This window comes from Eptesicus fuscus, chromosome 6, assembly GCF_027574615.1.
Source record: "Eptesicus fuscus isolate TK198812 chromosome 6, DD_ASM_mEF_20220401, whole genome shotgun sequence".
Lineage (NCBI taxonomy): Eukaryota > Metazoa > Chordata > Mammalia > Chiroptera > Vespertilionidae > Eptesicus > Eptesicus fuscus.
In genome coordinates, this window is record NC_072478.1 from 4,614,817 (window position 1) to 4,640,123 (window position 25,307).

The window sequence follows — 25,307 nt, forward strand, 5'->3', positions numbered from 1 at the left end:
AGCCCAAGTGGCCCTGGGTCTGGGAGAGGCCAAGCGTCCCTGGGTCCGGGTGAGACCATGCGTCCCTGGATCCGGATGAGGCCTCGTGCACCTAGGCCCGGGTGAGCCCAAGTGGCCCTGGGTCTGGGAGAGGCCAAGCGTCCCTGGGTCCGGGTGAGACCATGCGTCCCTGGATCCGGATGAGGCCTCGTGCACCTAGGCCTGGGTGAGGCCACGTGCCCCTGGGTCTGGGAGAGGCTAAGCATCCCTGGGTCCAGGTGAGACCATGTGTCCCTGGATCTGGGTGAGGCCTCGTGCACCTAGGCCCGGGTGAGCCCAAGTGGCCCTGGGTCTGGGAGTGGCCAAACGTACCTGGGTCTGGGTGAGACCATGTGTCCCTGGATCCGGGTGAGGCCTCGTGCACCTAGGCCCGGGTGAGCCCAAGTGGCCCTGGGTCGGGGAGAGGCCAAGCGTCCCTGGGTCCGGGTGAGACCATGTGTCCCTGGATCCGGGTGAGGCCTCGTGCACCTAGGCCCGGGTGAGCCCAAGTGGCCCTGGGTCTGGGAGAGGCCAAGCATCCCTGGGTCCGGGTGAGACCATGTGTCCCAGGATCCGGATGAGGCCTCGTGCACCTAGGCCCGGGTGAGCCCAAGTGGCCCTGGGTCTGGGAGAGGCCAAGCGTCCCTGGGTCCGGGTGAGACCATGCGTCCCTGGATCCGGATGAGGCCTCGTGCACCTAGGCCCGGGTGAGCCCAAGTGGCCCTAGGTCTGGGAGAGGCCAAGCGTCCCTGGGTCCGGGTGAGACCATGTGTCCCTGGATCCGGATGAGGCCTCGTGCACCTAGGCCCGGGTGAGGCCACGTGCCCCTGGGTCTGGGAGAGGCTAAGCGTCCCTGGGTCCGGGTGAGACCATGTGTCCCTGGATCTGGGTGAGGCCTCGTGCACCTAGGCCCGGGTGAGGCCACGTGCCCCTGGGTCTGGGAGAGGCCAAGCGTCCCTGGGTACGGGTGAAGCCAGATCCTGGGTCCGGGTGAGGCCGTGCGCCCCTGGATCCATCCGGGTGAGGCTGGGTCCCAGGCCCGGGTGAGACCACGCGCCCCTTGGGTATGGGTGAGGCCACGTGCCTCTTAGTCTGGGTGACGCCGTGCCCCTGGGTTCGGCCGAGACCAAACCAGAGGGAGTCGGACCTCCGTTACCACCTTTTGTCCACCATCCAGAGCTGAGGGGTCAGTGCTGACATGTACACATAAGGAACTACTGGACATCGAAATTGGGTCTCAAAAGAACTGTTGGTCCAGGGGGAAGCTCGCTACAGATTGATTCATTTGCCTGTCAGCATAAATATTATTGCTCGTCTCGCATTCAGTTCTTATTAGTATATATCTAGTGACATATGATCTCGTTCATCTAGAGGAAATGATGAACAACATAGACTGAGGAACAAGAACAGAACCAGAAGCAAGGAGGCATCAATCGGACTATCGGGCCTCAGAGGGAGGATAGGGGAGGGTAGGGAGAGGGTGGGGGGAGGGGGAGAGTTCAACCAAAGGACCTGTATGCATGCATATAAGCCTATCCAACGGTTAAGTTCAACAGGGGATTGGGGCATGCGTGGGGAGAGGGGTGGGATGGGAATGGGGGGATGAGGACAAATATGTGACACCTTAATCAATAAAGAAATTAAAAAAAAAAAAAAAAAACAAAGAAGAACTAACACCTATCCTCCTCAAACTATCCCAAAAAATCCAAGAGGGAGGAACACTTCCAAGCTGTTTTATGAGGCCAACATTATTCTAATTCCAAACCAGATAAAGACACTACAAAGAAAGAGAATTACAGGCCAATATCCCTGATGAACATAGATGCTAAAATCCTCAACAAAATATTAGCAAATTGGGTCCAGCAATATATTAAAAAGATCATACACCATGACCAAGTGGGATTTATTCCAGGAATGCCAGTCTCGTACAATATTCACAAATCAATAAACGTGATACATCACATAAACAAATTGAAAGACAAAAATTACATGATCATATCAATAGATGCAGAAAAAGCATTTGACAAAATTCAACACCTATTTTTGATTAAAAAAAAACTCTCAGCAAAGTGGGAATAGAGGAAGCATATCTCAATATAATAAAGGCCACATATGATAAACCTACAGTGAACATCATACTCAATGGGCAAAACTAAAACCATTTCCCCTAAGAATAGGAACAAGACAGGGATGTCCACTTTCACCATTCTTATTCAACACTAGAGGCCTGGTGCACAAAATTCATGCACGGGCGGGGGGCATCCCTCAGCCCAGCCTGTGCCCTCTCACAGCCCGGGACCCCTCGGGGATGTCCACCTGCAGGGTTTGGGCCTAAGGCGGCAGGCGGACATCTGTCTCACAGTCCGGGACCCATCACTCCTTACTGTCCACCTGCTCACTGCTCCTTACCACTCGACTCGCTGCTCCTTAGTGCTGCTGCAGAGGTCGGAGAGGATCCCGCCACAGCCGCTGCGCTTGCCAGCTGTGAGCCTGGCTTCTGGCTGAGCAGCGCTCCCCATGGGAGTGCACTGACCACCAGGGGGCAGCTCCTGCATTTAGCATCTGTCCCCTGGTGATCAGTGCGCATCATAGCGACCAGTCATTCTGGTCATTCCGCCGTAATGGTTGCTTAGGCTTCTATTATATAGATAGTATTGTAAGTCCTAGCCACAGTGATTAGACAAGAAAAAGAAATAAAAGGCATCCAAATTGGAAAGGAGGAAATAAAACTCTCATTATTCGCAGATAGCATGATATAGTACATAGAAAATACTAAAGACTCCACCAAAAAAATTACTAGATTTAATAAGTGAATTTGGCAATGTAGCAGGATACAAAATCAATACCCAAAAATCGAAGGTTTTTTATACCCCAATAATGAATTCTCAGAAAGAGAAACTAAATAAACAATACCATTTACCATTGGGGGGGGGGGGGAAACTAAGATACTCAGGAACAAACTTAACTGAGGATGTAAAATACTTGTAATCAGAAACCACAGGACGTTGAAAAAAGAGATAGAAGGAGATATAAACAAGTGGAAGAATATACCATGTTCATGGATTGGTAGAATCAACATCATTAAAATGTCCATACTACCCAAGGCAATCTGCAGATTTAATGCAATCCCAATTAAAATGCCAAAGGCATATTTCACAGATCTAGAACAAATACTCCAAAAATTTACATGTAACCAAAAAAGACCTTGAATAGCTGCAGCAATCTTGAGAAAGAAGAACAAAGTTGGAGGAATCACAATACCAGATTTCAAGTTATACTAGAAAGTCACCATAATCAAAACAGCCTGGTACTGGCACAAGAACAGGCATATAGATCAATGGAACAGAACAGAGACCCCAGAAATCAACCCAAGCCATTATGCTCAATTAATATTTGACAAAGGAGGCAAAAAGATACAATGGAGTCAAGACAGTCTCTTCAATAAATGGTGTTCGGATAATTGGACAGATACATGTGAAGAAATGAAACTAGACCACCAACTCACACCATACACAAAACTAAACTCAAAATGGATAAAAGACTTAAACGTAAGTCATAAAACCATAAAAATCCTCTAAGAAACCGTAGGCAGCAAAATCTCAGACATCTCTTGTAACAATAGGTTCACAGATACATCTCCTAAGGCAAAGGAAACTAAGGAGAAAATAAACAAATGGGACTATCTCAAAATAAAAATCTCCTGCACAGCAAAAGAAACCACCAACAAAACAAAAAGGGAGCCCACAGTATGTGAGAACATATTTGGCAATGATACATCTGATAAGGGTAAATATCCAAAATATATAAGGAACTCATACAACTTAACAAAAGGAAGACAAACATTTCAATTAAAAATGGGCAAAGAGCCTAAATGGATACTTCTCTAAACTGTGCATACAGACGGCTAAAAAACATATGAAAAAAATGCTCATCTCACTGATCATCAGAGAGATGCAAATTAAAATGACAATGAGGTATCACCTTACACTGGTCAGAATGGCTACCATTAACAAATCAACAAATGACAAGTGCTGGCGAGGATGTGGAGAAAAGGGAACCCTAATGCACTGCTGGTGGGAATGCAGACTTGGTGCAGCCACTATGGAAAACAGTGTGGAGTTTCCTCAAAAAGTTAAATATGGAACTGTCATTTGACCCAGTGATCTCACTTCTAGGAATATATCTAAGAAACCAGAAACACCAATCAGAAAGAACGTGTGCACCCCTATGTTCATAGTAGCACAATTTACAATAGCTAAGATCTGGAAGTAGCCCAAGCGCCCATCAGTGGAGGAGTGGATAAAAAGGCTGTGGTACATTTATATCATGGAATACTATGCAGCTGTAAAAGAAGAAGAAGAAGAAGAAGAAGAAGAAGAAGAAGAAGAAGAAGAAGAAGAAGAAGAAGAAGAAGAATCATCTCTGAGATTAAAAATGGTGGCAGAGTAAGTGGATGCTGCACAGACATGCTCCCAGGACCAAACTGGAATTACAACTAAAATACAGAAAAACTTCCTGAATAATCAACAGAAGACTAACTGGAGAGAACCCTGATAACTGAAGACAGAAAGTGGAGACCACACAGAGACTGGTAGGAGGCGTGGAGGTGCAAAAGAGCTGGCTGGGTTCCACAGACAGCAACTGAAGTCCTGGAGAGATAGCTCAGCTGTGGGGGTTCCACTGAGAACTCTGGGGTCTAATCCCCAAGCTGGGCCCCCCAGGAGAGAGCACCAGAACTGAGAAGGGTACCCACACAACATCTGGCTCTGAAAAGCAGTGAGGTTGCTGCCTGCCAGGGAGAGACAGCTGGAAATACAGGCACCCTCTTAAAGAGCCAACGCAGAAAATTCCCTGTGCAGACACTCACCTTGTGCTCCCGTGGAGGGAGGACAGAGTGGACTGGAGATATGTGAGCAGAAGCCAGGATCAGGGGCTCTGGGGTTAGAACTCAGAATGCAGACACCCCGGTTTTCTGTGCTGAATATTCCCTCACGTTGCAGAGGTCATCTTTCTCATGCAGACATTTGCTATGCAGGCGGCTTTGCCCGAGAGGAAGACAGTTGACCTACACTATTGGAAAACACCTTACCCCACAGGGCGGAGTTTCTGATCCCCATTTAGAGACTAAGAATAACAATTAGCCTCCAGGCAGAAGCAATTGCCCCATCCTATTGAAAAAACTCCCACCATACCTGTGGACAATTGCCTGAGGGCTATTCAAGATGGAATCCTATCAGTCTGTAGGCAGAGGCATGTTGGAGAGTGGGAATTTTTGAGCACTACTGAGGCCGTGGACTATGCCCCAGATAGAGTTGTCAGTGCTGACACCAGGCCAGGCCTTGAGATATGGTCTCATGGCCCCTTCCCAGCACGTAGGCCTTCTTTCATAGAACACTGTCAGCTTTCTGAAGAACAGGATGACCCTGTAAATAACATGGTCATCAATAGCATGATTCTGATGTTGAATGGGAAAAACTGTTTTGTCTTGGGTTACTTGTTCTGCAAAAACAGGATGTGTTAAATGGGCTTAAAAGTGGTCCTACACATAGGGTCCCTGCTGCTCTCCCGACTCCCTGCATGGAGAATGGCAGGGAGTCGGTAGAGCAGCACCTGGCCGGCTAATAAAGGCTCCCTAAATTTTAATTTGGTCTGGACTCCAGTGGTCGTTCACTCGCATTCGCTCCACAACAGGCAGTCTCGGAGGCTTTGAGTTTTTGCCTGATATATTAGTCAGAAACAGCTTAAGAGGCATAGCAGATCTAATACATAGTCACAAACCCAAAAAGGCAGCCAAAATGAGGAGACAAAGAAACACTAGGTCTAATGACAGTTCCATATTTAATTTTTTGAGGAAATTCCATACCATTTTCCATAATGGCTGCACCAGTCTGCACACCCACCAGCAGTGTACTAGGGTTCCTTTTTCTCCACATCCTCACTAGCATTTGTTTGTTTATTGATGGTAGCCATTCTGACAGGTGTGAGGTGATACCTCATTGCCATTTTAATTTGCATCGCTCTGATGATCAGTGACTTTGAGCATTTTTTCATGTCTCTTGGCCATCTGTATGTCCACTTTGGAGAAGTGTCTATTTCGGACCTTTGCCCCTTTTTTAATTGGATTATTTGTCTTACTGGTGTGGACTTGTATGAGTTCTTTATATTTTTTTTTAATTAACCCATTATCAGATGTATCTTTGGCAAATATGTTCTCCCATACAGTGGGCTCCCTTTTCATTTTGTTGATGGTTTCCTTTGCTGTGCAGAAGCTATTTAGTTTGATGTAGTCCCATTTGTTTATTTTTCCTGTTTCCCTTATCCTAGGAGATATAGCGACAAGTTTTACTGCCTGTGTTTTCTTCTAGGTCCGGATTTTTATGGTTTTAAAATTTACATTTCAGTCTTTTATCCATTTTTAGTTCATTCTTGTCCATCATTTTTCATATTGGATGTTTTATACTTCAGAGTTTCAAAGTATCTTTTACTCATGTAATCTGCTGTCGATTCTATCTGATGTGTTCTTCATTTTATTGTTTTCTTCATTTCAGTCTGTTCTGTGTTTTTTTATGGTTTCTAAGTGTGAATTCTCATTAAGTTCACCTATTCTCTCCTTAATTTGTTTGACTATCCTCATAATCCAGTAGATAGCTTGCCTTAATTTTATTTTAGTTCTTTTTCTGGACTTTTGTTCTGTTCATTCATTCCAAAATTTTTGTTTCCTCATTTTGGCTGCCCCTCTGTTTCTATGTGTTATATAGATAGATCTGCTTTGTCTCCCAGTCTTGGAAGGGGGGTGGGGGGGCTTATGTGGTAGTTGTCCTATGGGGCCCAGTGACTCCCTGATCACCTGAGCCAGGTGTTCCAGGGGTGTCCTTTATGTGGGTTGTGTGTGCCCTCCTGATAATAATTGAGCCTTAATTGTTGTTGACACATCAGTGGGTGGGATTGACCCTCAGGCTGTCTAGCTTTGAAAACTGGCCATACTGTAGCAGATGAGCTATTGTATGGGAGCTGTCTCCAGGGATCAGGATTCATTTTAGCAGGGCTCTGGTACCTGCTGAATTTGCCATTTGGGTGCATTGTTTGTGGCGCTAATTGGGTGGTGCTCTGATGTGGTGTGAATCTGCCCATCAGGTGTGTTGACTCTGGGGCATCTTGAAAGCAGTGACTCTGGGGCATCTTGAGGGCAGTTATAATGCAGATCTAAGACAGCGTCTGCCTGTTGCCCAACACAGGACCACCTGGTAGGAGCTACAAATGGATCTGAGGCTTGTAGCTGCCTATGCTGTGAGCCAAGACTGGCTGCTACTAATGCCAGACTTGGGGCCACTTAGAAGTACTGAACATGCAAAGGCCAGACACTGCGTCTTTGGGATTTGTGGACCTTTGAGAGAGTTAGCAAAATCCAGAGTGGCCTGAAGTCAGCAGGTTGTGAAGAACAGCCACTGAAAAAGTTTTGGGTTTATGGGAGGGTTGGTTGTAGCACTCTCATGGAATCACCACACAGGGGAGAGTAATGTTAGCCAAATTGATGGAGAAAAGATATGGCACCCATCTGAGCCTGCTTGCTGTGTGTGTGAGTCTCAACATAGGAACAGTTGCACGTGCCAGCACTTCTGTATGGAACAGAGCTGGCCCTTCATTCTTGGCCCTGAAGCCAAACAATTCCATTCCTCCCCATATGTCCTGGGCCCTTTTTGAACTGCTGCACCAGTACTGGAGCTTGGAGCAAGTGAGTTCATCAGGGAGTAAGTCCATGCATGGCCCTTTAAGAGGACACCTTTAAGAGGTCTACAGCAGCCCCTGTCTCACCTGAACAGAATCCCTGCCGATTTTCACAGCCACATGTTGTGGAGACTCTTCCTAGCACTGGTGGTCCAGGCTGGGGGAGCCTGGTGTGAGAATATGATCCCTCACTCCTCAGTGGGAACTCTGCAGCTGAGATATCCCTCCTGATTCTCAACCACCACACGTAGGTGGGAACCAGTCTGTTTTGCTCTCTACTCCTACCAGCCTCAATGTGTCTTCTTCCAGCCAGCCTTCAGGTAGGTGGTTCTCAGGGGTGGTTGTTCTATAATCTAGTTATAATTATGATCTGGTCATGGGAGAGGCAAGCACAGCATTTACCTGCTCAGCCGTCTTCATCCTCTATACGTTGCCAGAACATTTTCCCTTGTTTAAAATCTTTGATTTCATCCATCCTACCTAATAAAACAGTAATATGCAAATTGACCGCACCTTCGCTATGCCTAAGCCACGCCCACCAGCCCTGACCACTAGCCGAGCCAGAGTGAGTATGCAAATAAACCCGACCAAGATGGCGGGTAATTTGCATACATAGGCGCCCAGAGCTGACCCCTGACATCAGAGATGGGGAGCTGGGTGTCCGCTCCGGCTCCAGGCCAAAAAGCTGCTGGCAGCGCCTTTTGGCCTGGTGTACGAGTGGAACCCTGCCATCGGAGGCAGGGAGCTGGGTGTCCGCTCCGGCTCCAAGCCAGAAGCCTGCAGTGGCAGGCTTTTGGCCAGGTGCACGAGCAGACCCCCTGCCATCGGAGGCGGGAGCTGGGTGTCCGCTCCGGCTCCAGGCCAGAAGCCGGCATTGGCAGCTTTTCGCCTGGTGCATGAGCGGACCCCTGCCATCGATTGCAGGGAGCTGGGGGTTTCTTCGGCCTGGTGCAAGAGCGGACCCCCTGCAATCGATCCCAGGGAGCTGGGCATTGCTTCAGCCTGGTACACCAGCGGACCCCCTGCGATTGATCACCTGGGCAGGGAGCTGGGGGTCTGCTTTTGGCCTGGGCAGGAGCGGACCCCCTGCGATTGATTGTAGGGAGCTGGGGATCCACTCCTGCCCAAGAGGCTTTCGGTCTGGGCAGGCCTGGACAGGGGCTGAGCCAGTGATCAGAGGGAGCTGGAGGTCCCCTTCCCAGGCATAAAGCTTCGGCCAGAGGCTTTAGGCCTGGGCAGGGCCCAGCCCTCCATTGGTATGAACTATAGAGGAAACACCTTTTCTGACTGCACATTGGCTAAGCTTCCTGTATGCCACTGGTAATATTCTTAGTAACTTGGGTAATAAGAATCCAAAAAGGTGATCTAGGGTTTTTCCACCACACTTCTGGAGAGAAAAACGAAGGTCCGCTGCTGGAGGGGCTAAGAAATATCATATCCTGCCCTAGCCGGTTTGACTCACTGGATAGAGCCTCAGCCTGCAGACAGCAGGGTCTGGATTTGATTCTGATCAAAGGCATGTACCTAGGTTGCAGGCTCCTCCCTGGCCGGGGCCCAGATCAGGGCTCATGCAGGAGGCAACCAATCAAAGTGTTTCTCTCTGTCTTTCCCTTTCTCTTCCACATTCTCTAAAAGTCATTGGAAACATACCCTCAGGTGAGGATAAAAAATAAAGAAATCCATATCCTATGAAAGACACATCTTGAAAATGCCTAAAGAAAGTTGTCATTTTTTCATTGTGAAGGGACTGGAGTCCATGTTGATGAAAACACCTTGGTGGCTGCGGTGACTGACAGTGGCTGCAGCAGTGGGGTGATGGGGCTGGTGCCTTCCCCTGACCAGCCCAGTTGCCTCCCACAAAGGGAGGCCAGACTGCGGCTTAGGTACGCTCCCTGTGGGGCACGGGCCTAAGCCGTCAGTAGGACATCCCCTGAGGTCTCCCAGTATGTGAGAGGGGGCAGGCTGGGCTGAGGGACCCCCAACCCCCAGTGCACGAATTTCGTGCACTGGGCCCCTAGTTTCAGTATAAAATCCAAACTTCTTAGCATGGCAAATAGTCCTTTTGTTATCTGGCTTCCCCATTCTACTCAATGTTTAACATCGGTCATTCTCTTGCTCCTCAGTTCTATTCTTGAATTTCCACAAAAGTGTCATTACATAGGCAGTCTCCTTTTATTTGAAATGCATATCTCACCTTCTGGAGGGTACCTATCCTTTCAAATTCTGGCTCAGATATCACTGCTTCTGGAAAGCATTAGATATCTCCAGGTTTCCTTGGTTAGATTCAATCTCCTCTTTATCCTGCTCAAATCTTTACATTCTTTTTTTTTAAATTTCTTTATTGATTAAGGTGTCACATATTTGTCCTCATCCCCCCATTCCCATCCCACACCCCTCCCCACGGATGCCCCAACCCCCTGTTGAACTTAACCGTTAAATAGGCTCATATGCATGCACACAAGTCCTTTGGTTGATCTCTCCCCCCTCCCCCCCCCTCCTCTATCCTCCCTCTGAGGCCCGATAGTCCAAATCTTTACATTCTTACACTGCAATGTATTATCACAAGTCACCTATTTGCCTGTTAACCATATTTACATATTGACATAATAATTTGCTTATTCATCAGCTAGCCCCTGAATTCCACCTCATTTTTCCCGATTCATGGCTTCTTGAAGGCCTGTGTCTTAAAACTCCCAGCCGTGCAGTATATAGTTCCTGCCACAAAGCTGGAATTTTTTTTTTTTTTAATTACTGAGTTGCTCATAAGTACTCTTTTTGTTTTCCTAAAATTTTTGACATGAAAGAACACCAAATAAGAATAACATACTATTTATATCATGAAAATATTGATGTACCTTTTAACATTTTACACAGGTGTTAAGATTCATTGCCCTTCTTTTGAAAACTCCTCTGTTGTGAATTTATATATTCATACAAGAGGCCCAGTGCACAAATTCGTGCACGGGTGGGGTCCCTCGGCATGGCCTGCAGGGATTGGGCTGAAACTGGCAGTCCAACACCACCAGTCCAATGCTGCCTGCCGCTCCCACTCATCCCAGCCCCGCTGCACCTGCCATGGGCTTGTGCCCAGTTAGTCCTGATTGGGAGAGGCTCACGCCACCGCAGTGGCACTCGCCAGCCGTGAACCCTGTGTCTGGCGCCCCTCCCGAGGGGTGTGGAGAGGGGGCCAGAACATGATCAGCCCTCTGGGCGGGCGGTGAGATGCCCTTGCCAGCTGGGCTCTGGATCTGTCCCACTGATGTTTGCACCAATTGTTGAGAGCCACCTGATGGCTGCTTTTATATTGTTTCTTCCTTGCAGAGCATCTAGGGAGGGAAAGTGGCCGCAGTGCCTGAGGCCAATTTCCAGGAGGCCAGAGGCACTGTTGAGATAGTGCTGGTGGCCAGTCCATTGGTGCCTGGCCCATTCTCCGGCAATTGGACCTGCAGGACTACTGAGGGAGTGGCTGCCGCTGGGCTGGTGGGCTGCTGGGACAAGTCAGTCAGCTGAGTGGCACTCCCGCAGTGGAAGCGCAATGACCACCAGGAGGCAGCTCCTGCATTGAGCAACCAACCAATGAGTCATTTGGTCACTTAGGCTTTTATATATATATAGATATATCCATATATTATATAGATAGATAGATAGATAGATAGATAGATAGATAGATAGATAGATAGATGATAGATAGATATAGATAGATATAGATAGATATATATAGCTTTAAACTTTACTGATTTTTCCATTTAATACATCTAAGATGAAAGCTCACATTCATAATAACTTCAGAGAAAAAATTCTGAGAACAGAATTACAAATTGGATACAAAATCCTCAACTCACAGCAATTACTAGAACAAAGAAAGGCTTCAGACTTTATTTCTATTTTTAAATGATATCCATGCACAAAGTTTGACATAAGGTCAGGAAAGGTCAAACCTCAGAAACTGAGAGGTAATTTTTACTTCATTTTTATATTTTATTTGGTCCTTTTCTCCTAAAAATGTATTTCTTTGATCACATCTTTTATATGCTATTAAAATGTTATTTTAAAAAAGTTTTTACCAGCTTACAGTTGTTTTATGAGAAATCCAATACACACACCCACCCCTGGCCCAGATGTTACTGACAATAACATACCTAGTGTACACTGCTGTAGAAATAAAACAATTCTATTTGACAAATGCCCAAAGTTAATGTCTCTTGCTGTGAATTCATTTCAGGTTATTTTAAAAAGTGTCTACAGACATGAACACTTTCCTCACTATTACACAGTCAAGACATACCCTTGGAATTTAATATCTGATGACTAAATTATAGAAATGTTTTTTAAGCATCCATTACATTTATTCCATCACTCTCATGTGTTCATGTGATAAGCTTTGGTTTAAGGCTTCCTTACATGCAAATCTACTTTCTAGGGGCTCTCGTCAATATGAATTTTATAATGATTAGTAAGAGATGACCTGTGGTTGAAAAGTTTCCCACATGTACTACATTCATAAGGTTTCTCTCCAGTATGAATTCTCTGATGAGCGATACGTGATGAGCTTTGTCTAAAAGTCTTCCCACATGTATTACATTTAAAGGGTTTCTCTCCTGTATGAATCCTCCGATGTTGAATAAGAGCTGAACTTTGGCCAAAAGATATCCCACATTCTTCACATCGATATGGTTTTTCTCCAGTATGAATTCTCTGATGATTACTAAGGGATGAATTACACCTGAATGTTTTTCCACACTCATTACATTTATAGGGTCTTTCTCCAGTATGCATTCTCTGATGTTGAATGAGAGCTGAACTTTGTCTGAAGGCTTTCCCACACACTTTACATTTACATGGTTTCTCTCCAGTATGAATTCTTTCATGAATAATAAGTGTTGAGTGGGAACTTAAGGCTTTACCACATTCATTACAATTATAAAACTTCTCACCAGTATGAATTATTCGGTGTCTATTAAGTCGTGAAATAGAAGTGAAGCCTTTTCCACATTCATTACATCTATACGGCTTTTCTCCAGTGTGAATTCTCTCATGTTGAATAAGAGATGCACTCTGACTAAAGGCTCTCCCACATTCACTACATTTAAAAGGTTTCTCTCCTGTGTGAATTCTCTGATGATAACGAAGGGATGAGCTAGACTTAAATGTGTTACCACATTCATTACATAAATAGGACTTCTTCCTGGAATGAATTCTCTGACACCCAGGAAGGGATGTGCTGCAACTAGATGATTTCCTACCTGGGTTATATTTACAGGGGTTTTCTCTAGCATGGATTTTTTGATGTATGAAAAGGCCTGACCTTCTACTGAAAGACTTACCACATTCTTTACATCTATAGGATTTCTCCACAGTATGTGTTCTTAGATGTTTATAGAGGGATGTACTAAGAGTAAAGGCTTTCCCACATTCTTTACATACATAGGGTTTCTCTCCAGTATGGGTTATTTGATGTTGAATAAGAGCTGAACTTTGGTTAAAGGCTTTTGAACATTCTTTACATTTAAATAATTTCTCTCCACTATGGTTTTTCTCATGTTTACGAAGAGATGAAGTGTTAATAAAGGTTTTCTCACATATACTACATTTATAGCGTTTCTCTGCTGTGTTGATTTTTGGTTGATTAATCAAATTTAAATTCTGTTTGAAGCTGTTTCCTTGTATTTCACATTTTGGTAGTGTTTTTTCTCTAGGAACCACCTGCTTCCTAATAAGGACTGACTTGGAGCTAAGGTTTTGGCCAAATTCAGTATTTTTATGTCTTCTTTCTACACTAAGAATATTTTTGTGGGTGACTGAAAGTATCTGAACACTTTCTTTTTTCTTCTGTTTTTTCTCTAATCTGTCTTCATATATGCAGGTTTTTTCTGATTTGAAGACCCAGGGGCCATTCCTTTTGGATCTTTTCATTATCAACTCCTGAATTAAAGAATCTTGCATTTGAGTTGACTTTGTAGTTTTATGACTGCTCTTCCATCCTGGAGGGGGGAAAAAAACAAAATGAAGATGTTTCATGTGATACAGCTTTTGGCTACAGAGACAAAATGTAAAGAATAAATAAACACTGATTATCTTTAAATAAGGTCTTGGTATCTGCCCAAAAAATAGTAAGAGGAAAATTTTAGGAGATTTAAGCAGTACGGGAAAATAATCAATGAGAGCTGAAGTATTTGGGTAGAAAAAATAATTTTAAAAAACACATTTAAGATGGTGAGTGTAGAGTGACTAAGAGAACTGGTGAATGAAGAATGGAGAAAAGAAGAGTATGAATTAGGAAAGGTAATCTGGGATCAGAGTCCAAAGCCCATGATAGATTCCTAAATTATCTTCATGACATTTCTCTTCTTTATGCAATCATTCCTAACCTGGAAAGTTTTCCTCCATTTCCCTCATGCCAAATTCCTTTGTATCCTTTAGATTCAATTAAAAAATAAATTCTTTCTGAGTCTTTTCTTGACTCAATTTCCATAGTCCATTCCCTTTATTACAGACCATACCACAGTGTTTTACTTTCCTTTTCCCCCATAAGTGTTCTTTACAATCAGATTAGCATACCCTATTAACCTCAAAATCTTCCTGATGGCATCTGAATTATATGCAAAATGTTTTGTTGTTCTTTCTTAATTGCATATAAATTCCAAATTTGAAAAATGTCACATATTCTCAATTATTTATACATTATTTTCACACACAAACATGATTCAAATACTTGTAGAAGTTGCCTTACACATCAGTACATTACATGGGTGATGGGAGGGTTTCAGGGCCAGTTCACATAAGAAGGCATTATTTAATTAAGTTACAGAGGAGTCACAAGTAGACCTGAAGCCAAAAGTCAAAAGCTAGGAAGCAGCCTTGCTCATGCATTAAGCATGAGAGACTGCAAACAAAGTAGAAAAGTCCAAGATCAAAAATAAGATAGGCATAAATATAAAAAGGGGTGTCTCAGCCACCATCCCTAATGCCTGCGCTACCTCCAGCTCATGGAGCTCCAGCCAAAGGAGAAGGGGGGTAAGTAAAGAGGTCGCTATACCATGGCTCGTACAAAGCAGACTGCCCGAAAATCGAAGAAACTAGCTACCAAAGCAGCTCAAAAGAGTGCGCCCTCTACTGGAGGGGTGAAGAAACCTCATCATTACAGGCCTGGTACTGTGGTATCAGAAGTCCACTGAACTGATTCGCAAACTTCCCTTCCAGCGTCTGGTGCAAGAAATTGCTCAGGACTTCAAAACAGATCTGCGCTTCCAGAGTGCAGCTATTGGTGCTTTGCAGGAGGCAAGTGAGGCCTATCTGGTTGGCCTTTTTGAAGACACCAACCTGTGTGCTCTCCATGCCAACGTATAACAATTATGCCAAAAGACATCCAGCTAGCACGCTGCATACCTGGAGAACGTGCTTAAGAGTCCACTATGATGGAAAACATTTCGTTCTTTAAAAAAAAATTATCTTCTTCCTGTTATTGGTAGTTCTGAACATTAGATATTTTTTTTCCATGGTGTCAAAAGGTACCTAAGTATATGATTGCAAGTTGAAAATAGGGGACAAAAATTGGGTATTGGTAGTTTTTCCATTTTTATTTGTGTGTGAATTTTTTTAACCTAAATGCAGGGACATAAAGCATTAATGCAAGTCAAATGTTTCAGTGAACAAGTTTCAGCAGTTCAACTTTATAACAATATAAAAAAACTGTTAAATTTTTCTGGACAATGCCAGCATTTGGATTTTTTTAAAACAAGTAAATTTCTTATTGATGGCAACTAAATGGTGTTTGCAGCATTTTTATCATACAGTAGATTCCATCCATTCAATATACTTTTCTAACTTAGTTGTCCTACATGCAAATACATGTTTTTAATGTTGTCTGTCTTCTGATATATATATATACACACACAATATATATATACACACACACACACTGTATATATGTACACATAAGGTAAAAAAAAGGACTAATATGATGAAGTGGTAAAGAACAAAATTAATTTCAATAAATATTAAAATTGGGTAAGAATACAATTCATTGAATATTAAATTTTGCCAGGGGAATGGTTGTGCACAGAGTTTGGCATTTTATTCTGGGCTAGAGGTAACCATTTAAAGGGCTCCTTTGCATCTCATTTGAGATTCCTATCTCACATTCACTTTCATATGAATCCTATATAATAAAGAGGTAATATGCAAATTGACCCTCACACCGTCACACAAGATGGCCGCCCCCATGTGGTCAAAGATGGCCGGCATTGGAGGGTAGTTGTGGGTGATCAGGCCAGCAGGGGAGGGCAGTTGGGGGTAATCGGGCTGGCAGGGGAGCAGTTAGGCATTGAGCAGGGGAGTGGTTAGGGCAGTGATGGGCAACCTTTTGAGCATGGTGTTTCAAACTTTGCCAAAAAACTGAGCATAACTCGGGTAGTGTGTCCCTTTGAGGAAAAAACATTATTTCGCGATATTTATAGTTTCAATAACATAAATGTTTCATCCTCATCAGAAATGGCACTGACACGTGTCAGAGGTTCGCCATCACTGGGTTAGGGGGTGATCAGGCTGGCAGGCAGGCAAGTGGTTGGGAGCCAGCAGTCCCAGATTGTGAGAGGGATGTCCGACTGCCGGTTTAGGGATCGGGCCTAAACTGGCAGTCGGACATCTCCCAAGGGGTCCCAGATTGGAGAGGGTGCAGGCTGGGCTGAGGGACAACCCTCCCCGCCCCACCAACCAGTGCATGAATTTCATGCACCGGGCCTCTAGTGTGTATATATTCCCTCTACTTGGTGAATATAATGTATTCTACTTTCCTCCTTTCTTCTACCAATATTCACTTCTCAGATCCTTCATGGATAACATTTTCTGTCCCCTCTTTAAAAACTGGTATTCCTTAGGCTTTGAGATTTTTTTTTTTTCACTCTACAGACTCCTTGACTAATTTTATATGCACCCATATCTTTACTATTTATTGTAAGGGAACCAGGAATTTTTTACTTCCTGCCAAACACCTTCCTAGCTCCTTCTCTCCATCTAAGTCTTGATAAATTAAATGATCAAATCTGAATACATTATTTGGGCAAAAGTATGAAAGGCAGTCACAAAAAATGGGGTACTTTCTCCAGTGACTATATTAGTCATTAGTTCTAGGTTTGGTATATGTGCTGAGAAGAAGATAGTTAAGATTCTGCAATTTAGATTCTAGCTTGTAATCAAGTTAGAGATCCTGCCTTAGGCCTGTACGTAAAGACTGCAGTTTTGTGACCAACACCTTTACTAGAATCCTGAGCATTTGGCACAAATGGTATTTTGTTTCTCATGCTTTACTGTAGTCTCCCACAGTCTCCTAGCTAGTCTCCCTGCCTCAAGCCTTGCTCTCTTCCAATTCAGTTTCTACACTGTAGGCAGAGTCATCTTCCTAAAATCTATCTTATCATGTTACAAATGTCCTTAGATCCTCCAATTTATCTTTAATAATTTATATATAAAGTCCTGAGTACCTAACATGGTGATCAAGGTATTTCATGTTCTGACCTTTGTCCACCTGTCCTCATCTCCCTCCCCTGGCTTCTTGTCAGGTATGTTGAGCTATATGCAGTTTCTGGAGCACTCCATGTTTTTTGTATTTCTTTATCTTTGCATGTGCTGCAAACATCCTTTCCATTAACAAATGGTTATTAACTGCCTACTATGGGCCAGGTAATGTTCTAGGGAATGTGATGACTGGGAGTTCTGGAGCTTATACTTTGGTATGTGTGTGAGAGAGTGCTGGGGGAAGTTGTGAAATGAAATGACAAACAATATAAATAAAAGCCATATGGATATGTGAAGAAAGGGCTTCCCAGGCAAAGGGAACAACAGCAAACAAAAGTGTGGTGACTTCAGAGGAGCAGCCAAGAGGCTGTGTGCCTAGAATGCAGTGAGCAAGAGGGAAAATGGCAAATAAAACTAGCACAACAGACAGGGTCAAGTCATATTAAGGCCTCATATGTTATAGTAAGGTCTTTGGAATTTTATTCTTAGCATGATAGAAAGCCACAGAGAAACTGCATGACCACACTCAAGTTGGCTACTATGCAGAGAACAGACTGGTGGGGCACAAGTAGAAGCAGAAAAGAGATAAATCACGTAAAAGGCTACTGCAGTTATGTAGCTGAGAAAGGAGTGGATGACAGATGACTGCATCAGGATCAACTATAACGGAAGTGCTAACAGGACTGGACTTGCTGATGTGCTGTAGGATGGGTGCTGAGAGGGAGTAAACAATCAAATCACCTCTTCCCCCTCAGAAGATAGCCAGCCGAAGGCCTCCTTCCCACTCCCCACTCCCCATAGTGAGGACGCTCTCTGCATACTGCCATGGAAAGTTTCCATATCCAGTGAAAGGGCAGAATGATGTGTGTTGTGTACTATCACTGGAGTGGACCAAGGAAGAGTATATACGGGAGTATTGGTTTATATAAGCATAGAAGAGCTCTTCCAGCTACTGCTGCTGCTTCAAGTCTGACTACAGTATCCTACACTTCACTTCCTCCTGCTCACTCACCACTCGTTGGCTCCATTCTGGCTTCTGTCCTCACTACCACCACCCTTGCTAAGGCAACTATGCTCTCCATATGGCTAAGACAAGATGCTCTTTCCAGGCCTCATCTAACTTCCTCTCAGCAGCATCTGATAGTGACCACTCCTTTTCCTGGAGACATTCTCTTCCTAAGCTAGTGAAGCCGAACTTTCCTCCACGTTCTCTCATTGTTCACCAGCCTCACTTTCCTTGGTGGGCTTCTCAGTCTCCCTTTGTGCACTTGCTTTACCTCCTCTTTGATCCTTAGAGTTCCTCAGGGTTTAGTACTAGGCCCCCAAATCTTCTCACTCTGTACTCTTTCCATGAGCCAGCTTTCATTATAAACATACACCTCATGCATGACTTCTCTACTCTCTACACCCATTTATACAACAACCTACTCCAAATAGCAATTTAAATGTCTCAAAGACACCTCAAATTCAACATGCCTAAAACTCAATTCATGATTATTCCCTCCAATCTTTTTTTTAAAATATATTTTATTGATTTTTTACAGAGAGGAAGGGAGAGGGAGAGAGAGCTAGAAACATCGATGAGAGAGAAACATCAATTAGCTGCCTCCTGCACACCTCCTACTGGGGATGTGCCCACAACCAAGGTACATGCCCTTGACCAGAATCGAACTGGGACCATTGAGTCTGCAGGCCAATGCTCTATCCACTGAGCCAAACCAGTTAGGACCCTTCAATCTTTATAGTCCTTCGGCTCTGTAAATGACACCAGTTCTGAATTAAATCTTTAAGAGGCATCATTAACATCTCTCCCTCAGATCCCTCAGCTAATCGATTATCAAGAATTGTTTATTCGCCCTGGCCGGTGTGGCTCAGTGGATAGAGCTCCGGCCTGCGGACTGAAGGGTCTCGGGTTCGATTCCGGTCAAGGGCATGTATCTTGGTTGCAGGCACATCCCCAGTAGGGGGTGTGCAGGAGGCAGCTAATCGATGTTTCTCTCTCATCTATGTTTCTAACTCTCTATCCCTCTCCCTTCCTCTCTGTAAAGAATCAATAAAATATTTTTTTAAAAAGAATTGTTTATATTCTATCATCTAAATATGTCTCAAAAACATCTATTTCTCCCAAGTTCTACTGATAACAATCCTACTATGAGCCTTGCCTTCAATGACAACTGACTTTCCCGAGTTTCCTCTTATCACACCCCTCCATTTGCCTTCCCTATGGCTTCATTTCTCTCTACCTTACCCTAATATGCCAGAGTTCCTCAAATTTGACTCAGAGGCTCTTTCTTGCTCTTACTATATTCTGAACTCCATAAATTAAGTCAAATTCAGCCACTGTTTCAATTAGCCTACCTTGACCGGGATCTCCCAAATTTACATTTCACACCAAGTCTATATTCAGAGGGGTGGTACTCCAAATCTAACAGGCTATTTGACATCTCCACTTGGATAACGAGGTCAACCAAAGACATCTATATTTAACACATCCAGAATCAAATTTATATCATCTCTCAACTCTGATCTTCCAGTGTCACTATCTCAGTGAATGCTGTCACTGTCCATCCCAGAACAAGCCACAACCAAGCAAGCATCCTGGACAACTTCATCCCCTTCATCTTCCATATCCAATCCATCTCCAAGTCCTGCTGCTTTTGTCTCCCAAAAGTCTCTGAAACTGGTTTGCTTCTTTCTGTCTCCACCAAGTCATTCACACACTCAGTAACTGGAAGCCTACGCTGACCAGGCACTGTTTTAAGTACTGGGGAAATGGGAACAAATGAAACAGACAACCCAGTATAAGGGCGTTTACAATTCAGAGGAAGAGACAGATAATAATATGTACTATTAGGCATTGATAAGCACTCTCAGGAAAAATAATGCATAGTGAGGGGGAAAGGATGAGGAGGAAGGATCCAAGATGGCAGCAGAATGGGTGGGAAGTTACACTGACCTCCCAGAACTACCCTGGAATTACAAGTAAAATACAGAACAAACAAGCTGAATAAGCAACTGAAGACTAGCTGAATAGGAGTCTTTTAACCAAGGACTGACAGAAGAAGCCACATCAAGACTGGTAGGAAGGGCAGAGATGGGAAAGTGTTGGCCTCACACCCGTGTGCAGTGGCTAAGAATCCAGAGGGATATCTCAGCTGCAAAGGTCTCCCCTGATACTGTGGAGTCTTAACCCCTATTGGGCTAGCCAAGAGAGCCAAGAAAAGGAGCCCCTATGACATTTGGCTATGAAAGTCAGCAGGAATTCTGTCCACCAGGGAGAGACAGGAGTCTGCTAGCAACCCAGGCAACCCTTTAAAGGACCAGCACACAAAATCTTGTCTGCAGACATTTCCCTTGGGCTCTTGCAGAGGAAGGCTCAGCGTGGATGAGAGTCATGTGAGGAGAGATGGAGTTGTGTGGCTCCGGGAAGAGAGCTGAAGGGAGAGCCAACAGGGTCCCTGTGCTGACTCCCTCTCCCACACTGACAACAGACGCCATCTTTCTTGGGCTGAGCACTTCCCTGCATACGGCATCAGCCTGGAGGAAAGCAATAGTTCCTCCCACCTACCTCCCTCTCATCCCACCCTCCGGAGCTCATGCCCAGTGGAGGAGGCAGCTGCCCGGGCCTGGGATGCGCATGTATGGGCAGACCCAGGGAGTGTCAGAGACGAGTTGTGAGATCCACTAGCCCCATCCTCTCAATTCCTGGAGGCCCACCCTGCGAAGCTCAGGCTCTCAACAAGGACTGGGCGGCATCCGGGACAGACGGACTGTGTGGCTCTAGGAAGGGGGCATAGGCCCCCTCGCACACCTGACAGGTGCAGAGCCCTCTCTTCGGTTTGGGCCTGATAAATTCTGCTGCCCTCCCCAACGACTCCCTTACACCAGCCCCACCCTGAAGGTCTGTGGGCACCTGGTGGGTGGCCACTGGCCATGGTGTACCCGGGGCTTTTGCTGAGTGTCCTCAGGCCAGCACTGGCACCAAGTCCGAATCTGTATCAGTGTGGTGAACACCACTCACCAGTATCTGGTGACTCACTGAGAAGCTACCTCCGGAACTCGCACACTGCCGGAGGCACTTTCTGACACTGAGCCGAACAGGCAGCCAGCAGGCAGAGGCAGGCGGGGGCCAATCTCAGGGTGATTGAGATTTGCACCCTGTTCGGGAGCTCGATGCTAGTGAAAGCTGGCCTTGGTGTGTGGCTTGGCCTTCCTGCATGCACCCAGCCCAGCGGAGGCAGCCCAAAACTGTATCACTTTGCAGTTCCAAACAGGTTGCCCAGGGCCAGTCACAAGTAGTGTCAGACACTGACCTACATGAGTCCCTTTCAAGAGACCCACAGCCAATACACCCACTGCCAGGCTTCAGACATCGAAACAGGATCCCATTAGCTCAACAAGTACATCCAAAGGGAGAGCTAGCAGGAACCAGACCATCCTGAGGAGAATTCTGCTTCATGTGGTCAGCACCCACAGTGCCTTGTACGCTGTGGTCAGAGTCAATCCTCACAGTCAGCCAGCTTGAGAGTTGACCCCATGTAGGGGACATTCCTAGGGCACCCAGCTCAGGCGGTCAGGGAGACTGCGCCTGAGTCTGGGTCTCCCGGGACACCTACTTGGTGATGCTACCCTACCAAGGCTGGGAGACAGCAACCTCCTCTCGCTCACTCCCATCTGCGCACGCTGGCCTCCTTTCTCTGGAAGCTCACATGTGCCCTTTTCTACGTCTGGAATACTTGTTCCCATCCTCAGATCCGCCCTTCCTCAGGGAAGCCTTCGCCAACACCGCTTCCTCCCTTCCTCCCGGTCTACGTTCTCAGCACTCTGGATCCTTCCCAGAAGGCCCTGGCCATTCCGCACCCCGTGCGCACTCAGCTCATGAACACTTGTCTCCCTACTCGACGGCAAGCTCCACAGCACAATCTGCATCCTTCTGTCCCCAAGTCCCACCCCAGCAGCCTCTACCATTCCTCTCCCGATTCTTCTCTGTAACCCACCTCATAAATGTCGAGATTTCATGGGACTCTGCCCTTTGCTCTGTGCCCTCACTTGGTCAGCTCAAGGCTTCAAATGCCACCTTTGTACCAATGGCTCCTGACCTCCCTGAGTCCCAATCCCATACACTTACACAACTGTCCATGGGAGAGCTCTACTAGAGAACCTCACTCACATCTCAAATGAAACTAATCCCACACTCAATCTGTCCTGTACCCTTAACAAGCGACCCCTCCTCTTCCCTGCTGAACCCCACTGCACGAGCCTTCATCCCTAGTTACGTCTTGCCTACATTATACAATGGTCTCCAGAAACCTCCCATACCCAGTTTTGCCTCGCTTTAAATCTAACCCCTGCAATGCTTCCAAAGTGACTGTTTTTAATTTGAAATTACTAAGGAATTCATGAATTATTCTGCATGTGAAAAATCAAAAGATTACATATAAATAACGTCCCCTTTCATCCCACCTATTCTGGATCCCATTCCAAACTTACTGTTACCAGCTAAGCTGTGCCCCTAACTTCTCTGTATATTACACCTTAGATAAACGCCCACGTAATTTTCTTTAAACATAAATGGTGACACGTGATAACGATGCCCCTGAACTTGCTTCAGTCCTTAACGTGTCTTGGAGGGAGCTCTGTGCACGTCAGGTGCTCTTTCTGGCCGTATGCCAGAGGAGGGACAAACCAGCTCCTTCAGCGGCGCTTTACTGAAGGACATTACATTGTTTCTGATTCAGACCAAAGTTTCTAAAATGTCAATGGCCACAGAATTCTTCTGCCTAAAACCCTCTGCAGTCACCCATCGCGCAGTTCACATCCCTAAGAAGTGTACCAAAGCACTTCATAATGGGGCCCAATCCAATTTTTCCAAAATCGTTCCCTTCATCTCCTTCTTTCCCCATGCACATACCCTGAGCCTCAGTCAGAATGAACTAGTTGCAAGCCCTTACATACACCACGTTTGCTGAATGAACACAAGAACGCGGCCCTCCTCTGAAACAACAGGAAAGAATAAGAAGAGGTCCTGACAGATCCATTCCGAAGTGATTAGCCGGGAAAAGGAGGAAGCTCGTGTCTGGGTCCTCGGCGTCCCTTCTCCACCACTTCTGAGGACCAAGAACCCTGGAGAGCCTTTCCCGGCCATCCTCTGCAAGCCCCACCATCCACTAATAACCAGACCTTCGCCTGGGGGTTCCCGGGCACCTCAGCCCCACTCACCGAGAGAGGAGCCCCCAGGACTCTCTTCCTCCACCTTCCACGGCTCTTCTCCTTGCTGCAACAGGGAGATCACTTTTGGTTTGGAAAATAGGAGCCCTGTTCAGAGACCAAAAACAGAAAGAAAGAAAAGACTTGGTTTTGTTTTGACACAAAGAGGTAGCTCAAATCTGAGTGGAAACTCGGGGGATGGTACAAAAGCTTCTGTGGGGTCTTCAAGCTGTGCCCACACGATGTGAGGGGTGTGCTAGGAAAAAGGAAGGGACTTGTAGCACACGACTAAGTAATAATTAGTTGTACATTAGAGAAATAGCATAAACATCAGCCTTGATTATTAGGGTGTTATTGGCTTCCTATAGAATGTATAGACTGAATTAAATTTGTAAACAGGTAACTGTGGAGAGGATTATGTACCAAGTAGCTTGTTTAAGATGAGAAACACAATCTGACTCCCTTTAATGATGGCAGTGGTCAGCAAAGTATGCAAAATCGGCCCACTGTCTACAGATGCCCTTGAACAAAGAATAGCTGACAAAATAAAAGCAGGTTACAGAGACCACATGTGGCCCCCAAAGCCTAAAATATTTACTATCTGGCCCTTTACAGAAAGTCTGCTGACCCCCGGAAAAGACAAGTAGGAAAGGCAAGTGATAGGTCCAGAGACTGGACAAAGCCCTCTGCTGAGAGACTTGAAAATAAACCACAGAACAATCGGTGCGAGGAAGTAATGCCTTAACCCTGAAGAAAGTTCTAGTGTGTAATTATATAGCGGGAAGGGGATGATTATCAATACCACCCCCCCATTTCCATGGCCAACTCCATGCCTACAGGGGGAATGTGTTTTTAAGATTTATTTTTAGAGATAGCCCATAAGGACAATCTCACAGCAGACTCAGCAGATGTTTATTGGACAACCCATAGCACTTACCCAGGGAAGCAGGTGCTAAATTAGCTCAGTTTCTGAACTGGAAAAGGGAATTAGGAAAGGCAAGTGGTAGGTCAATGAAGAGGGTCAAGGGACACTCGGCTCCCCGCTGAGAGGTGAGCAACCAAACACAGAACAATCACGATGGGAAATGATGCCTCAGTGGGAGGGCATTTCTAATGTGGAACTGCAGGCTATGCCTTCCATGGGCAATTCAATGCCTATAGAAGGGAAAGGTTTTCACTATTTATTTTTGGATCCAAAGTGTACAATCCTCAGGCAAAACTCGGCTAAAGTTTCTGATGACCCAAAGCTTTTATTCAGAGAAGCAGGTGCTGAGTTACCCCCATTTCTATAGGGAAATGTCTCTCCAGGGCAACTTCCTTACCCAGCGAGACCAGGTTATTGTAGTTTTCCAGCATCACATCCTGGTACAAGTGTCTCTGAGGAGGACGCAGCTTCCTCCACTCATCCCGCGTAAAGAGCACAGCAATGTCCTTGAACGTCACTGACATCTGTAAAGACAAGCCATCCCAGCTCACCCAGGCTCACCCACACAGAGTGAAGAAGGTGGCAGTGGGGCGGTAGACGGGCTACTAGGAAATGCTTATTCAGAGATTTCCACAGCCCACTCCTCGGTTCGATTAATTTGCCAGAGTGGCTCACAGAACTCAGAAAAACAAGTTACTTACAAGATTACCAGTTTATTATAAAAGGATGTACCTCTGGAACAGTCAATGAAGAGATGCACAGGGCAAGCTTTGGGGAAAGGGGCGCGGAGCTTCCCCACCCCCCGGATGTGCCACTCTCCTTGACTCTCCACATGTTCATTCAGCAACCAGGAAGCTCTCAGAACCCTGTCCTTTTGGGTTTGTATGGAGGCTTCATTACAAAGGCATGATGGATTAAA

General features: G+C 45.5%; 1 protein-coding gene and 1 pseudogene across 1 annotated transcript; one reads left to right on the plus strand and one right to left on the minus strand.

Annotated features, from left to right (window-relative positions):
• Positions 1-11,528: 11,528 nt before the first annotated feature.
• On the minus strand, positions 11,529-25,148 carry ZNF595 (zinc finger protein 595). The gene is made up of 4 exons (XM_054717085.1): positions 25,121-25,148; positions 24,786-24,912; positions 23,476-23,571; positions 11,529-13,724 (listed from the first exon to the last, which is right to left on the minus strand). The coding sequence occupies exons 2-4, from the start codon at positions 24,910-24,912 to the stop codon at positions 12,160-12,162; spliced, it is 1,788 nt and encodes a 595-aa protein (XP_054573060.1). The 5' UTR covers positions 25,121-25,148; the 3' UTR covers positions 11,529-12,159.
• On the plus strand, positions 14,781-15,146 carry LOC103301647 (histone H3.3A-like; annotated as a pseudogene).
• Positions 25,149-25,307: the final 159 nt, after the last annotated feature.